Here is an 18,786-nt window from a genome sequence, read left to right as displayed (position 1 = left end):
CTGCTGCACATTTAACTCTTAGCCTGTACCACCTCCTCCACATGTTTAACTGTAGCCTGCTAGCCTCTGCTCTGTAGTTTGCTAACGCTCTACTCTGCCAGTGATCTTTGACTTTTCATCTGGTTGGGAGAGTTTTTTAATGTTGACCTTGAACCACCAGCAGAGCAGCAAGTCCTGGGCTGAGGAAACCTCCCTGTCCAATTACTGTGTCTGACAGACTGCCTGTCTGCCCTAGCAGATGGGCTGGTTTGACTTACAGATCATAGGTCTTCCTGCCTAATTAGGTGGGACTTGAGAAGCAAAAGTCCCGACTTGAAATCTTCGTCATACTTGTTGTTCTTCTGCACGCTACTCCTCTTACACGTTCAAGCTAGAAACGTCGTTCAAACTTTAAAACGTGTGGAACAATCTGGAATAGTGTGCTTACGTTTTACTTTTTGATATCTTTCATAGTTTTTAAAACGATCTTCATTCATGTTAATGGGACTTTTTTTCATTATTCTAAAACTCCCCATAGTGACCACAACATTAACTGTAAACAATGTAACTTTTGACAAATCATCTACTTTGACCACTTTCCCAACAAAAACGTAGAGGTTATGAAATCTTGGTCTACTTCTCTGCAATTAAAATCTGGAATTGGAACAGAACTATCTTCTATGGATCAAACGATAGAGCTTTTTTTAGTAACCACTTCCAACAACTTTTCGTCTCAGCTTTTTACAAACAACTGCCGTTTTGACCACTTTCCCAACACGTTAGACTATAAGTTAGTGTATGACATCTTGGTCTGCTATTCAAATCTGGAATCGGAATAGAAATATCTGTTTTATAGAACCGCATCAACGTTTGAATTAACTGCCACGGAACTTTTCAGAACTTTCAAATTATAACGATGGGGGGGGGGCACATTCTAAGCGTGAGACGATGGGTGTTTCTCAATACGCACTACCTCGCTCCATACTCTCATGCTCGGAGTGCATTCTCCGAGGACGTTCTCTTGAGTACGTTCTTGTGAGTACGAGAGTGTGAAGAACATTTCAGAAGCACTCACACTCCCCCCCTATTGTATCTCTCCATTCACTGAACCTTCTTCCAGCCAGGACAATGGCAACAATAGAGTCGAAACGAGATGCGCGCACACACACGTTTTTACTTAATAATTATCAGCTAGATATACTGTACGTGAATCGTAGTACTCCAGCTAGCCGGCTAGTTAAACAGGCAAAAATGACCTAAAACTAATGTTATGCAAGGTAGATGTCAATTCTTCGTGGGTAGCTAGCTGTAGTCAGCCAACATATGTGATGTAAATGGTCAACAAGTCGGAGTGTATTTTCAGCTCAAATAATGTCCGCCATTGATTTCAAGAAATGTTGCTTATTTTTTTTACGTAGTTGCATCATTTTTCTTTGCATACTTTCCGTTGAAGCTTGCATCAATGCATGCTTCAATGTGATGTATAAAGGGAGTATGCATTAGAGAAGTGCCCTCCATGCTTAGTTTTGCATACTTTGATTTGAACACCCAATTAGCAAACATTGTGACTTTTGACACATCAGCTACTTTCACCACTTTTCCCAACAACGCGTCCCGCCCCCCCCCCCCAGCGGCGACAGAGAGATCTAGTAGAGATGGCGAGTGAGAGCTGTAGTATTTTTATTTATTTAACCAGAGGTCACATTGAGATTTACATCTCTTTAACAAGGCCCTGACCAAGAAAGCAGCATGCATAGTAAACAGCATAAAACACGACATAGTAAACAGCATAAAACACGACATAGTAAACAACATAAAACACGACATAGTAAACAACATAAAACACAACATAGTAAACAACATAAAACACAACATAGTAAACAACATAAAACACGACATAGTAAACAACATAAAACACGACATAGTAAACAGCATAAAACACGACATAGTAAACAGCATAAAACACGACATAGTAAACAACATAACACGACATAGTAAACAACATAAAACACGACATAGTAAACAGCATAAAACACCACATAGTAAACAACGTAAAACACGACATAGTAAACAGCGTAAAACACGACATAGTAAACAACATAAAACACCACATAGTAAACAACATAAAACACCACATAGTAAACAACATAAAACACGACATAGTAAACAACGTAAAACACGACATAGTAAACAGCGTAAAACACGACATAGTAAACAACATAAAACACCACATAGTAAACAGCATAAAACACGACATAGTAAACAACATAAAACACGACATAGTAAACAGCATAAAACACGACATAGTAAACAGCATAAAACACGACATAGTAAACAGCATAAAACACGACATAGTAAACAGCATAAAACACGACATAGTAAACAACATAAAACACCACATAGTAAACAACATAAAACACTACATAGTAAACAACATAAAACACGACATAGTAAACAACATAAAACACGACATAGTAAACAACATAAAACACGACATAGTAAACAGCATAAAACACGACATAGTAAACAGCATAAAACACGACATAGTAAACAACGTAAAACACCACATAGTAAACAACGTAAAACACCACATAGTAAACAACGTAAAACACGACATAGTAAACAACGTAAAACACGACATAGTAAACAACGTAAAACACGACATAGTAAACAACGTAAAACACGACATAGTAAACATGACACACGACATAGTAAACAACATGACACACGACATAGTAAACAACATAAAACACGACATAGTAAACAACATAAAACACGACATAGTAAACAACATAAAACACGACATAGTAAACAACATGACACGACATAGTAAACAACGTAAAACACGACATAGTAAAGTGCATTGCATAAGAGTTTAAAAGAGCATTCAGCAGCCTTCCAATCTGTGATTTCAAACCCTCAGTGGGAATAAAATGATGTTGTTTCACGGTGATGTAGAGACAGAGCTTTGACAGACTGCTTATTATTTCCTTCCTTCCTTACAGCTTTACCTTCTGAAAGATGCCAGGCGGGTTGTCTTCCATCATACTTTAAAATTATTTGTTTGTGTTTCAGAAATCCCAGCAGAGACGTCAGTGAAGACGCTGGACAGGAAGACTCTTTACGTTGGAGTTCTGCCCACCACTGCAGAGTCGTAGGACCCGGGGAACAGCCCGTCTGAAATGGCACCCTATTCCTTACATAGTGCACTGCTTTTGACCAGGGCCCAATGGCGCTCTGAGCAAACCTAGTGCACTACAGAGAATATGGTGATATTTCAGAGACAGCCAGAGAGAACCGTCTAGCTCCAAACTTCAATGAGAACCGAACATGAAATAGCAAAGCATTTCTGCTGCTCTGTATTCCCCCGTATCTCTTTCACTGTACTGTTCATCCTGTAGTCCAATGTCCGGTGACAGAGCCCATAGGCTTATCACGAGTTTCAGTTAACCTCAACCTACTCTGTACCAAATAGTCTTGACCAACCAGCTCTGTTTGCAGAGACGGTGCAGTGGATATTCTCTGGGTAAGAAGTAGCGTTCAGTAGTGTCTACCTTTTTTAAAGTGTCCATTGTAACCAAACGTCTCAGAACAAGAATAAAGGAGAATGCGCTGTTTTTTGTGAAATCAATAAAGGAACAATGGAATAAAGTGAAACCACAATGGAGAAATTACAGATGTTTGTGTTTTCCCTTTCTTGCAAAGAATCCATAGATCCATGTGGCACAGCATACATTTACATTTTAGTCATTTAGCAGACGCTCTTATCCAGAGCGACTTACAGTTAGTGAGTGCATACATTATTTTATTTTTTCATACTGGCCCCCCCCGTGGGAATCGAACCCACAACCCTGGCGTTGCAAACACCATGCTCTATCAACTGAGCTACATCACCTGCCGGCCATTCCCTCCCCTACCCTGGACGACGCTGGGCCAATTGTGCGCCGCCCCATGGATCTCCCGGTCGCGGCCGGTTACGACAGAGCCTGGATTCGAACCAGGATCTCTAGTGGCACAGCTAGCACTGCGATGCAGTGCCTTAGACCACTGCGCCACTCGGGAGGACGCAGCATACAGCTGGGGTATCTGTACAGCACCTTCTCCAGCTGGGTGTCTGTACAGCACCTTCTCCAGCTGGGGTATCTGTACAGCACCTTCTCCAGCTGGGTGTCTGTACAGCACCAGCTTGGGTATCTGTATAGCACTTTGTGGCAACTGCTGATGTAAAAAGGGCTTTATAAAATACCTTTGATTAATTGATTGATTCATGAAAACGTTTCTGCCATTCTGCTTTCTGCTTTTCCAATTCCTCAGCAGTTAGCTTATCGGTTAGAGCGTTGGGCCATTAACCGAAAGGTCGCTGGTTCGAATTTCCAAGCTGACAATGTGCCCTTGAGCAAGGCACTTAATCCTAATTGCTCCTGTAAATCGCTCTGGATAAGAGTTTCTGCTAAATGACCAATGTAAATCGTAGAATTGGTGGAATCTACACACAAGGAGAAGGAGTGACGGACTGTCTGTGTTGTCCTGAATACTGTTAAACTGGGTTTCTCTTGCCCTCTATCTTGTCCCCAGCTAGCCAAAGAGGTTGTCTTACTGCTGCTATGTTCTGAGGCACTGACCTAGTAGAACAACTGCCTATGGTAAAACGTTTTAATCTACAGTGCATTCGGAAAGTATTCAGACCCCTTGACTTTTTCCACATTTTGTTACGTTACTGCCTTATTCTAAAGTTAAAACACCTCCCTAACAAAGGCCCTTCTCCCCCAATTGCTCAGTTTGGCCGGGCGGCCAGCTCTAGGAAGTGTCTTGGTGGTTCCAAATTTCTTCCATTTAAGAATGATGGAGGCCACTGTGTTCCTGGGGACCTTCAATGCTGCAGACATTTTTTGGTACCCTTCCCCAGATCTGTGCCTCGACACAATCCTGTCTCGGAGCTCTACGGACAATTCCTTCGACCTCATGGCTTGGTTTTTGCTCTGATATGCACCGTCAACTGTGGGACCTTATATAGACAGGTGTGTGCCTTTCCAAATCTTGTCCGATCAATTGAATTTACCACATCTCATTGATGATCAATGGAAACAGGATGCCCCTGAGCTCCATTTCAAGTCTCTCTTTTTTTATAAATTTGCAAACATTTTCTAAAAACCTGTTTCCACTTTGTTATTATGGGGTATTGTGTGTAGATTGATGAGGGAAAAAAAGTATTTAACAATTTTATAATAAGGCTGTAACGTAACAAAAAGTCAAGGGGTTTGAATACACTATGTAGAACAACTGCCTATGGTATAACGTTTTAATCTAGTAGAACAACTATGGTAAAACGTTTTAATCTTGTAGAACAACTGCCTATGGTAAAACGTTTTAATCTTGTAGAACAACTGCCTATGGTAAAACGTTTTAATCTTGTAGAACAACTGCCTATGGTAAAACGTTTTAATCTTGTAGAACAACTGCCTATGGTAAAACGTTTTAATCTTGTAGAACAACTGCCTATGGTAAAACGTTTTAATCTTGTAGAACAACTGCCTATGGTAAAACGTTTTAATCTTGTAGAACAACTGCCTATGGTAAAACGTCTCCAGCATTGAGGAACATCCCGCGACATCTATTTCTATGGGCCCAAGCACTGTTAATGACACAAACTGTTCACACCCCATCTTGTTGGTGGAGAGAAATTAGCAGGTTTAAGGCAAATTTTCTTGCAATTCTATACATTTTGCTAATGTGTATTCATGTGATATTTGAGTGACAAAAAAATTTCAACAATATCTATGGGCTATAAAACTTAAATAAAAAATATGTTAGTTGACATAGGCTAGTTGATCTGGACATTTCTGTCAAGTTATAAATATCTCTCTAAGGTATGCAATGACTAACATGACTAGAGGAATTGATGATGCACTACTCAGTTTCTTAAAAAATATACACTACCAGTCAAAAGTTTGGACACACCTTCTCATTCAAGGGTTTTTCTTTATTTTGTACAATTTTTTACATTGTAGAATAATAGTGAAGACATCAAAACCATGAAATAACACATATGGAATCATGTAGTAACCAAAAAAGTGTTAAACAAATCTAAATATATTATGTATTTGAGATTCTTCAATTAGCCACCCTTGTGTTGTGACAAGGTAGGGGGGGTATACAGAAGATAGCCCTATTTGGTAAAAGACCAAGTCCATATTATGGCAAGAACAGCTCAAATAATCAAAGAGAAACGACAGTCCATCACTACTTTAACACATGAAGGTCAGTCAATCCGGAAAATCTGAAGAACTTTCAAAGTTTCTTCAAGTGCAGTCGCAAAAAACATCAAGCTATGATGAAACTGGCTCTCATGAGGACCGCCACAGGAAAGGAAGACCCAGTTTCCTCTGCTGCAGAGGATAAGTTCATTACAGTTACCAGCCTCAGAAATTGCAGCCCAAATAAGTGCTTCACAGAGTTCAAGTCACAGACATCTCAACATCAACTGTTCAGAGGGGACTGTGTGAATCAGGCCTTCATGGTTGAATTGCTGCAAAGAAACCACTACTAAAGGGCACCAATAATAAGAAGAGACCTGCTTGGGCCAAGAAACACGAGCAATGGACATTAAACCGGTGGAAATCTGTCCTTTGGTCTGGAGACCAAATTTGAGATTTTTGGTTCCAACCGCCATGTCTTTGTGAGACCCGGTGTGGGTGAACGGATGAGCTCTGCTTGTGTAGTTCCCACTGTAAAGCATAGAGGAGGAGGTGTTATGGTGTGGGGGTGCTTTGCTGGTGACACTGTCTGTGATGTATTTAGAATTCAAGGCACACTTAACCAGCATGGCTACCACAGCATTCTGCAGCAATACGCCGTCCCATCTGGTTTGGGCTTAGTGGGACTATCACTTGTTTTTCAACAGGACAATGACCCAACACACCTCCAGGCTGTGTAAGGGCTATTTTACCAAGAAGGAGAGTGATGGAGTGCTGGATCAGATGACCTGGCCTCCACAATCCCCCGACCTCAACCCAATTGAGATGGTTTGGGAAGAGTCGGACGGCAGAGTGAAGGAAAAGCAGCCAACAAGTGCTAAGCATATGTGGGAACTCCTTCAAGACTGTTGGAAAAGCATTCCAGGTGAAGCTGGTTGAGAGAATGCCAAGAGTGTGCAAAGCTGTCATCAAGGCAAATGGTGGCTATTTGAAGAATCTCAAATTATTAAATATATTTTGATTTGTTTAACACTTTTTTGGTTACTACCAATATGTGTTATTTTTTATGTCTTCACTATTATTCTACAATGTAGAAAATAGTCAAAATAAAGAAAAACCCTTGAATGAGTAGGTGTGTCCAAACTTTTGACTGGTAGTGTATGTATATTATTTATTGTTTGGGTCATGTCCCCTGACCTGCTACCACTTTGTTTGTGCATGGCTCAGTTGGTAGAGAATGGAGCTTATAACGCCAAGGGTCGTAGGTTCGATTCCCGTTGGGGCCACCCATACGAAAAATGTATGCACTTATGACTAAGTTGCATCACCGGTATACATTTTCGTGTGTGTGTGTGTGGGGGGGGGGGGGAATCAGTAATACCTATTTGGATAGTCCATCGGTCGATGCTCTACAGACTATCAGTAACATTTCAACTAACTATCTACTAACCCTAGCTTAACCCTTATCCTAAACCTAAACTTAACCCTTATCCTAACCCTAACCTTAACCTTAGCAAGCAGTTGCGTATCAACAGATAGTTTGTTGATAGTCCAGATTTTCCCATCTGTAGATGTCATACTATCCAAATAAAGTTACCCAAAATCCTTTACACCAACACTGCAGCAACTACATCAAGGGTATTGTACGCATGAGAAGATTCCAATGAAATAGAATTTTGGTTCAGGACTAGCCGGTTTAGTCTGTGTCTGAGAAACTGACCCTTAACCACTAAGCAATGAGAGAGAAACCAGGCCATATGTTAGCAGTTCAGACTGGTGGTTCTATTGTGGAGGGAAGGAGGGAAAGCTACATCTGGATGAAGAGGAAGGAATTATTATTCACAGCTTTACGTCAATCACATCAACCCACATGCAGGATCAGAAAGACATCCTGTAACTCTGCTTACTGTACGTTATTATTCACAGCTTTACGTCAATCACATCAACCCACATGCAGGATCAGAAAGACATACTATAACTCTGCTTACTGTACGAGCATTAAATTCACAGTTTTCAAGTCTAGGTTATTAGTCAGGTTTAATGTATATTTCTGATGAACATGTCAACACACCTTAATCCTCCCTACCTCTGTTTCCTCTAACATCTCACTAAAGGTCACAACCAGGACCTGCTGACTACAGGAGTACTGTGTGAGAGCGAGCTCCCTGTCTAGCTGTTGAAGTGAACATGCTTAAATAGAGATGCCTTGGGTGTGCGTCCCAAATAGAGATGCCTTGGGTGTGCGTCCCAAATAGAGATGCCTTGGTGTGCGTCCCAAATAGAGATGCCTTGGCGTGCGTCCCAAATAGAGATGCCTTGGGTGTGCGTCCCAAATAGAGATGCCTTGGGTGTGCGTCCCAAATAGAGATGCCTTGGTGTGCGTCCCAAATAGAGATGCCTTGGGTGTGCGTCCCAAATAGAGATGCCTTGGGTGTGCGTCCCAAATAGAGATGCCTTGGGTGTGCGTCCCAAATAGAGATGCCTTGGCGTGCGTCCCAAATAGAGATGCCTTGGTGTGCGTCCCAAATAGAGATGCCTTGGGGTGCGTCCCAAATAGAGATGCCTTGGGTGTGCGTCCCAAATAGAGATGCCTTGGTGTGCGTCCCAAATAGAGATGCCTTGGCGTGCGTCCCAAATAGAGATGCCTTGGGTGTGCGTCCCAAATAGAGATGCCTTGGTGTGCGTCCCAAATAGAGATGCCTTGGTGTGCGTCCCAAATAGAGATGCCTTGGCGTGCGTCCCAAATAGAGATGCCTTGGGGTGCGTCCCAAATGTAATAATATTACCTATATAGGGTACTACTTTCCCCATTACATCTCCATCATGGCTGGAGCTTAGCTGAGTGAACATTAAACACACCTTATCCCATCTGTTCACAATTCTCTGCACGCACACACACACACAGAGAGATATCACTCTGCTCTTCCTCCAGGAAAGGAAACGGACAGTCGAACGTCTGCGGTGACACACGCACACCATGCCTGATCATGGGGCAGTCTTCAGGCATCAGAAATAATTGTACCAGAGAAGACTGTAGATCCTGATCTGAGTTCAGCTTACAGGTAGGTGTGTTGTACTGCAGGGCCTTTATTAGAAGTCTTTGGAAAATCTATAGTACTCCCGGGAAACACAGTAGCCGGTTTAATTTCCAATGCGTTATTGCACACGAGGGGAAACTCAATTAAATGTTTGAATTCTATTACTGCGTTTATAGAACTTGCAGCATCATTAGCAATTGTGGTAGACCAATGATAGCAGCGTCTCCAAAGGCCAAACTGTGGACATGAATAGCCTATATAGCGTGACCAAATGTGCAGCTATAATAAACATTTTATGTGCATATGTTCCCTCGAACCCCACAATCTTTCTAGTGTGTGTGTGGGGGGGGGGGGGGCGATTCACACGGCTCTGTCTCCTGTCAATGAAACCAAATATTACGTCCCAAATGGCATCCTATTCTCTAAATAGTGCACTACTTCTTTTTGATCAAAGCCTTATGAGCCCTGGTCAAAAGTAGTGCGCTGAATAGGGTGCCATGGGATGCAGCCCACATAATGCGCCCACTTTTTTTTCCTACATCCCCCCGCGGGCCATATGGTACGTAATGGAAAAATCTCAGTCACTAAATCAACTTTTAGGGCCCCTTTCCTGCGTTGACAGGATCTTTAGCTCCGTTGACAGACAGCCCTCCCAGGACCGCCAAAACACACGATAGCAACATACAATAGGTAAGGAGACATCTTGGCAAAGGATGGTGACTTTATATACTGAAGCTTAGTAGGCGTTTTTCAGAGGGAGAGGGTACACGTTTGAAATGATGTGAGAGAAATGTTACATGGTGTTATGTTGCACCGTTCCCTTGTGAGCGCTTTAGAAACATGGAATAATATGCAGACCTATGTAGTGCATTTAAACAATTTATGTTCATTAGAAGTTTTAGAATTTACTTCAAAGTTCGGTCATTGCTGAATCATTTGCCCCATTTGTGTATTTCTGATTGCATTGATTGTAGTCACACGTGTAGGACAGTCACAAAAATACACAGAAACATTTACTTCACAGGCCTACCACTATTTCCAAAATAAAAGAAACAACACGATTTGACTAAAACCAGTAATATTTGCAGAAATTCAAGAAATAATTAAATTTGGTTTTACTGCTCTGATGCCCACAAGCACGAGGCTACTCAAAAACATGCAACAAAGGAGTTTGTCATTCAAACGATTTGTTAGGACGCACAACCGGCTTTTGGGAACGCTTTGGGGCCAGTGGGGACGTGATTTTCACAGCGCAAACGGACTATCAAGTTCTCACACTCATTACAAATGCTGCATCTCCGCCTCAATGCGCTTGCTCTGGTCTCCCTTCTCCTGAAACCGACAGCGGGCACAGGTAGGACACGAAAGTTGTTATCATAAATAAATAGCTACACACATATCTTGCTTACAGATGACAGTGGTTCGTGTTATAATTTAATAGCCTAGTTTAGCACTCCACTGCGTTTTCATTTCACCGCTGTCAGCTGTCATACGAGTGCTAATGGTCATAAGGAAGACGCAGTGACGACATTATATTTAGGCGGCATCTGAAGGATGAGCCGGTTAGTTACGTCATTAGGGAAGTCACACTGTTGCTACCCTGTACCCTCCTCTCGTCTCATTCGGCGGAGCGGGTCATTCATTGTCATAACCTTCTAGACATTGTGATGTGTGAGTCTTTTGCTACCGAAAAACACTGTACAGCATGAGTTGTGTCGGTCTGGTCATGGTTGGTGCTTCTACGCCCGGCACTATGTGATCATGCCAGCAGATTTGAGTGATGGATGATGGATAGTGCGCAACAGAGCGCCAGTTGGGTAACGTCGTTATTTTACGGTCTTCATACATTTTACATTTTGTTGATTTTTTGCAGAAGTTCTTATGCAGATCGACTTACAGTTAGTGCATTGATCTTAGTATAGCCAGCCAAGTGGGAGTGTAGGTGGGACAACCAGGTTCAGATAATAAGATAGAATAGAAGCCACTACTATTTCTGTATCTGTAATGATATTGAATAGAATCAAATAGGATCCATAGTGCACCCAATATTATTTAGTTTTTAGAGCTTACTTTAGCTGAAGCTAGATTGACACTGTTTGATGCCCTTGTATGCGTGAAGTAGTTGCACTTTAAATGCAAATTCTGCTGTTTTTAGGCTATACATTCTGTATGTATACATAGCCAGACCCCATATGGAAGTCCAGAGGACACATGAATAAAAACAAATATTCCTTCCTTATGCCGACATCACAACTAATTTTTTCTCATGATCACTGCATAACAAAAGTTGTTTTGTTGATATCACCAGATCATTTTCTCACGATAATGACATAACACAGTTGTTTTGTCGAGATCAAATCAAATCAAAATACATTTTTATTTTGCCACATGCGCCGAATAAAGCAGGTGTAGACATTACAGTGAAATGCTTACTTACAAGCCCTTAACCAATAATGCATTTTATTTTTTTAAATTAAAAAAAGTAGTTAAAACGCTGTCAGTTCCACTTTAAATAATGCTAGATATACAGAACAACACCATTTTCTGTTTCCATCCCTTGTAGTTGCCTTTATCGCATTCTGTTGTGGTCTATTTTGGGAAGACGGTGACAGGAAGAGGCCACCTGCATGCTTATTGCTGTTTGGTGAATTAACTATTTCTGTGCTAAACTATTTAAAATGGTAAACAAACTATTGCCGTTTATGTTTGGTAAAGTTCCACTACACATTACCACAATCTGACATAGGGTATGGAGAGTGATCAGTCTGTATACAGTTAGTTTTATCAGTGGAAATAAAGGCCCAATAACTGCCCTTTTATTTAGCTGAACAGCAAATATGAATTTATGATGCCAACATCCTTTAAACAAAACCCTCTCATTAATAACACACATTTTAATGAGACAGCTGTTGATTAGTGTTTTATACAGTATGGTGTCTGTCACTCATCTGCATATTATATGATAGTACATTTATCATAATGAATTAACTATGACAAATGATAATGGTGAAAGATAATAGCTAAGCGTAATGATGTAGTTGATCATGAGACCACTGTTGCTCTCCTCTTCCACTTCCAGCAACTTATTTGCTGATAACAGAAAATGGAAAACTCAGGTGTTGCCATTTTACCAATACCAACAAATATTGTATTTTAGCGTTCTCCTTGACTTTTGCTCAGATTATCAGTAGGATCCTGGCTGTGGTTGTTTGAAAGGATTAATATCTGAACAGTGACCTTGATATCGACCTTGATATCGATCTTGATATCGACCTTGAGGACAAAAATAAACATAGTTTTTACAGCTTTTTCACCAAAAAAAATAAATGTTGTAATTTTTCAGCCACTCCTGAACCTGTGACCAGAATCAAGCTACAATACCAAAATAAGAGATCTAAAATCAAGCTACAATACCAAAATAAGAGATCTCTTCACAGCAAAACCTGTGTCCAGAATCAAGCTACATAGGGGGCAATACCAAAATAAGAGATCTAATGACTCTGTCTCTTCATTGCAAAATCTGCAGAGCTGAGATGGTTGTATTGATTTACACACAGTGGGGAGAACAAGTATTTGATACACTGTCGATTTTGCAGGTTTTCCTACTTACAAAGCATGTAGAAGGTCTGTCATTTTTATAATAGGTACACTTCAACTGTGAGAGACGGAATCTAAAACAACAATCCAGAAAATCACATTGTATGATTTTTAAGTAATTAATTTGCATTTTATTGCATGACATAAGTATTTGATACATCAGAAAAGCAGAACTTAATATTTGGTACAGAAACCTTTGTTTGCAATTACAGAGATCATACGTTTCCTGTAGGTCTTGACCAGGTTTGCACACACTGCAGCAGGGATTTTGGCCCACTCCTCCATACAGACCTTCTCCAGATCTTTCAGGTTTCGGGGCTGTCGCTGGGCAATACGGACTTTCAGCTCCCTCCAAAGATTTTCAATTGGGTTCAGGTCTGGAGACTGGCTAGGCCACTCCAGGACCTTGAGATGCTTCTTATGGAGCCACTCCTTAGTTGCCCTGGCTGTGTGTTTCGGGTCGTTGTCATGCTGGAAGACCCAGCCACGACCCATCTTCAATGCTCTTACTGAGGGAAGGAGGTTGTTGGCCAAGATCTCGCGATACATGGCCCCATCCATCCTCCCCTCAATATGGTGCAGTCGTCCTGTCCCCTTTGCAGAAAAGCATCCCCAAAGAATGATGTTTCCACCTCCATGCTTCACGGTTGGGATGGTGTTCTTGGAGTTGTACTCATCCTTCTTCTTCCTCCAAACATGGCGAGTGGAGTTTAGACCAAAAAGCTCTATTTTTGTCTCATCAGACCACATGACCTTCTCCCATTCCTCCTCTGGATCATCCAGATGGTCATTGGCAAACTTCAGATGGGCCTGGACATGCGCTGGCTTGAGCAGGGGGACCTTGCGTGCGCTGCAGGATTTTAATCCATGACGGCGTAGTGTGTTACTAATGGTTTTCTTTGAGACTGTGGTCCCATCTCTCTTCAGGTCATTGACCAGGTCCTGCCGTGTAGTTCTGGGCTGATCCCTCGCCTTCCTCATGATCATTGATGCCCCACGAGGTGAGATCTTGCATGGAGCCCCAGACCGAGGGTGATTGACCGTCATCTTGAACTTCTTTCATTTTCTAATAATTGCGCCAACAGTTGTTGCCTTCTCACCAAGCTGCTTGCCTATTGTCCTGTAGCCCATCCCAGCCTTGTGCAGGTCTACAATTTTATCCCTGATGTCCTTACACAGCTCTCTGGTCTTGGCCATTGTGGAGAGGTTGGAGTCTGTTTGATTGAGTGTGTGGACAGGTGTCTTTTATACAGGTAACGAGTTCAAACAGGTGCAGTTAATACAGGAATGAGTGGAGAACAGGAGGGCTTCTTAAAGAAAAATGAACAGGTCTGTGAGAGCCGGAATTCTTACTGGTTGGTAGGTGATCAAATACTTATGTCATGCAATAAAATGTAAATTAATTACTTAAAAATCATACAATGTGATTTTCTGGATTTTTGTTTTAGATTCCGTCTCTCACAGTTGAAGTGTACCTATGATAAAAATGACAGACCTCTACATGCTTTGTAAGTAGGAAAACCTGCAAAATCAGCAGTGTATCAAATACTTGTTCTCCCCACTGTAACCTTGTGTTTGTGGCAATAATTTTGTATAATAATTGAAATAGTAAAACTCTTCCGTTTTGAATCAAGCGTATTGTGTGTTTACTGCTACACCTGAAATCACCCCCATCCCTTATATAGGGCTCTGGTCAAAAGTAGGGTACTATATAGGGGATAGGGGGTGATTTAATACTCCTATACTAACTACATCACCTCTCTCCCCTCCTGCCATATACTGGCATTTCGAGGCTTAACATTCCAGTCGAACCTCCCGTACAGGAGCCTACCTCTGGAGTGGCCACATAAGATCCAGAGTGCTGAATTGCAATTCTCAAGTCAAAGGCTTAATGTGAGGCAGGCAGCTACTATATGAAACAGAAAGCTAAAGCCTTAAAGTGGAACTGACAGCATTTTAGCAACATGAAATCTTATTAAAATCTGTTTATATACACTGCCAGGAAGAATGAAACCTTATTATTTATTTTTTTGACATTTTCTGACAAGCGAGCACTTAGATATGGTCATTTTTAAGTTTTCATAAATTCATAGAATGTTTGGGAATTACTTATACTAAGGCATTTGTGAATATACTATAGCAATATAGAGCGGGAAAGCGGCCGTGCATTTGGACAATTAATAGACACTGCAGTAAATAAAACCTAATAAAAACATCTGTCTCGTCCAGGACCCGGAGTCTACGCAGACTGGTGCACCATAGCCAATCAGAGCTACAGTAGGCCTTTATGCAAATAAGCCATTTGCCACACGGGCCTGCCACCATTCACTTTGAACTGGACTGTGTGTTTACAGGCAGTTGCAACAGCGCGACTTTAGGTCATTAGAAAGCATTCGCCAAAAGCCACCAAATAAACCTGAATGGATTTCTGCAAACATGTCAACACTACTTGGGAGTCCTCTTACATTTGGGAACTTTACAGTCCTATTGATCAAACAACCATGAAAAGGTAGGCTCTCTCTGTCCCTCAGTTATGCACATCAACACCAACAAGATCAACAACTAATGCTAGCCAGAGCAAGATGAGCTAAAAATCCAACGAGGCAACGTTAGATAAACCCTCTAAAACTTTTAAAGCTTGTTGGCCGTCAAAATTGCACTGATAAACTATGGGGAATAGTAGCCTGCTCGTCCTTCTGCACCTTGTCTGCCAATGCATGCTTGTCCCAACCCACGTTTTGGCAACTGAATGGAAACTTGCCTTGCCCGCCCATTTGATTGATGCCAAATACACTTGATTGACAACTGAGGGTGCGTTCGTAAATTGCCTCCAGTGTGTCAGAGTGTGCTCTGGGTCGTTGGTAAATTCAGAGCGTTTCGCTCTCTGAGCACACACTGCACAACTGACACAGAACGCTCTGGCGGAGGAGTAGCATTGATCCTACTCACAACGGCAGTCAAGCACCCAAGCTAACTGGCTGACGTTGGCTAGCTTGCTAGCTACTTCCAGACACAAATAAGACACCTAAAGCTGAGCATTTGACTCGCCCTAGCAGAGCTGGTTAGGCTGTTTACGTGTTAGAGTGTTAGTGACTAACTGTGCTACTGCCAACAATTTAATTTCTTTTTTTGCTGACGGTTACTGACACCGCCGGTCATATTCAGCGGGTGTTGCGCTTCATAAATTCATCAGTTATTCTGTGCTCTGGCACACTCAGACAAGAGGCTTTAAATTGGAGTAGATAGCCAGAGTAAATTTACGAATGCAAGAGATATGTTAACTGGATAACAGTCGTTTAACCCTCCCGTTGTCCTAGGGTCAAAATGACCCGCCACTGTGTTGAACCAAATATATTTAATTTTTATATTTTTTTGATCATTTGTGAGAAGGAGGCAGTGATACTTTATTTAAAGTCTCACTGCCTCCTTCTCACAAATTATCCCCAAAATATAAAAATTAAATAAAGTTGGTTCAACACAGTGGCGGGTCATTTTGACCCTAGGACAACGGGAGGGTTAAGTTCAGCATAGCTAGCTAGCTAGTTAGCGAAGCGATTCACATTTCTTGCTAGCGAACCAAATGACACCTGCATCTCTTAACTGTAGCCACCGAAAAACGATATGGGGGGAAAAAGTCGGTCACTCACCCACTCCTCCAATGACATGGCATCCTCCCAGCAGCTAGCTAGCTAATGTTAGGCTAGCTACATAAATAGATACGCTAGCCTATTAGCCACGTTATGACTGACTTGTGATCATTGCCCTTGCTAGTTTGATTGTATTGAGATTCCCAGCCTTAGTTACATTCGTCAGTTTCTGTCCAAAATGTTGAGCCATTGAAACTGAAACAGTGCATCCCGAATGGAGGCTGCAAATAATGTACCAGGCCAGCTGTGATTTACAACCTGAGAGCAATATTTTTTTGGACTACCAAGAAATGTATTGGTGAATTATATTAATCATGCATCGAACCGCATCCATCTATTCTGCCAACAATGCCTTAGTGTGCGTCATGGAATGTTGAGTCAAATATAACACCTATTTTTAAAAACCTCTTATAAAGTTGGTTTACATTTACATTTTAGTCATTTAGCAGACGCTCTTATCCAGAGCGACTTACAGGAGCAATTAGGGTTAAGTGCCTTGCTCAAGGGCACATCTACAGATTTTCACCTAGTCAGGTCTGGGATTAGAACCAGCGACCTTTCGGTTACTGGCACAACGCTCTTAACCACTAAGCTACCCGCCGCCCCAGTAGCATAAACTGGGAATTAGATACTTTTTCATTGATATTATGATTGTCTGTTTCATATCTGCAAAGTAGTTAAAACTCTGTCAGTTCCATTTTAACAAGCAGATAAATGGGGAATGCCAGAGTCTGACTGGGCAGCTAGTAGTACCTCAGTAAAGCTCCTTGCCTCTAAGAAAAATGAATGAAAAGACTAGAACTTTCTTGCTTGCTCAGCTGGTAGAGCACGGCGCTTGTAACGCCAAGGTAGTGGGTTCGATCCCCGGGACCACCCGTACACAAAAAAAATGTATGCACGCATGACTGTAAGTCGCTTTGGATAAAAGCGTCTGCTAAATGGCATATTATTATTATATTATACAGTAAGTGCAAGGCTAAATGTTTGCGGCAGCGAAGCTATGCAACAGACGGAATGAGTGAATAGAGGGAAACCCCCCCCCCCCCCCCCCCAATATGACTGAACAGCGCTTTATCTCATGGTACCGCTTCCACCTCCATTACGGGGCTAAAAATAGATACTTTCTTTTACTTATGTAGCAGAAATGAGTCAGGCTCATGGTGTCGTGATGAAGTATTTCCTATTGGGCTGACGGTTAAGACGTTGGTTTCTCCCATAGGAGACCAGGGTGCAGATCCCACCTATAATGCTTAAAGAATTCAAGGGGGCCTGAAATGGCACCCTATTCCCTATATGGACTCTGGTCAAAAGTAGGGCGCTATATAGGGAATAGGGGGTCATTTCGGACACGCATGCTAAACATCATGTAACCAATCACCTCTCTTACCCCCACTATATACTGTAGTAGTTCAACAGCTTAACATTCCTTCTGAATTGCAATTCTAAGTCAAAGGCTAAATCTTAAAGGATAGGTAGCATGGATTTGCATTAGTATACACATCAAAAGTCCCATTGCAAAGTTTTGTACTTATATTTGCTAGCCAACTAGTCTGCTAACATTAGCCCTACCAGCCTGCTAACGTTACGTTAGCACTGCATCAGTCAGCCAGTTGCTGTCAACACCTAGCTTACAGCTACATTAAAGTAAACCAAAGTTCTGGAAATACATAACGGCATCTAACCAGTTAGATAATGTTACCGGTATATGCAGTTATCTCAGCCAGACAGCTAAAGTTAGTTCACCAACCACCACGGTCGACATAGCTAAGTAGTAGGTCGGCAGGTGGCTTAGTGGTTAAGAGCGTTGTGCCAGTAACCGAAAGGTCGCTGGTTCTAATCCCCGAGCCGACTAGGTGAAAAATCTGTCAATGTGCCCTTGAGCAAGGTCAGCTATAGCCTAGTAAAACTCCTCACCTCTAAAAGTTCAGCAGGTCAAAGAAACTAATGGAATGACTACAACAGGAAACCATTTCTTCATGTATTTACGGCATTCGGAAAGTATTCAAACCCCTTGAATTTTTCCAAATTTTGTTACGTTACAGCCTTGTTCTAAAATGGATTAAACTAATTTTGTTCCTCATCAATCTACACACAATACCCCATATTGACAAAGCAAAAACAGATTTTTTGACATTTACATAAGTATTCAGACCCTTTGCCATGAGACTCGAAATTGAGCTCAGGTGCATCTTGTTTCCATTGATCATCCTTGAGATGTTGCTACAACTTGATTGGAATCCACCTGTGGTAAATTCAATTGATTGGACATGATTTGGAAAGGCACACACCTGTCTATATATGGTCCCACCGTTGACAGTGCATGTCAGAGCA

At 41.7% G+C, this 18,786-nt stretch overlaps 1 protein-coding gene across 1 annotated transcript in view; it reads left to right on the top strand.

Annotated features, from left to right (window-relative positions):
* Positions 1-3,562, top strand: part of iars1 (isoleucyl-tRNA synthetase 1) — a 128,127-nt gene extending 124,565 nt beyond the window's left edge. Inside the window, exon 33 of the mRNA XM_084167701.1 lies at positions 3,055-3,562. Within this exon, the coding sequence (XP_084023827.1) occupies positions 3,055-3,137 (83 nt within the window). The 3' untranslated portion in view covers positions 3,138-3,562. The remainder of the gene's footprint in view (positions 1-3,054) is intronic.
* The last annotated feature ends 15,224 nt before the right edge of the window (positions 3,563-18,786 follow it).

Source organism: Coregonus lavaretus (genome assembly GCF_964263955.1).
Source record: "Coregonus lavaretus genome assembly, chromosome: 8".
Taxonomy (NCBI): Eukaryota; Metazoa; Chordata; class Actinopteri; order Salmoniformes; family Salmonidae; genus Coregonus; species Coregonus lavaretus.
Note: the sequence above shows the minus strand (reverse complement) of the source record. Positions and strands in the feature narration are given on the sequence as shown.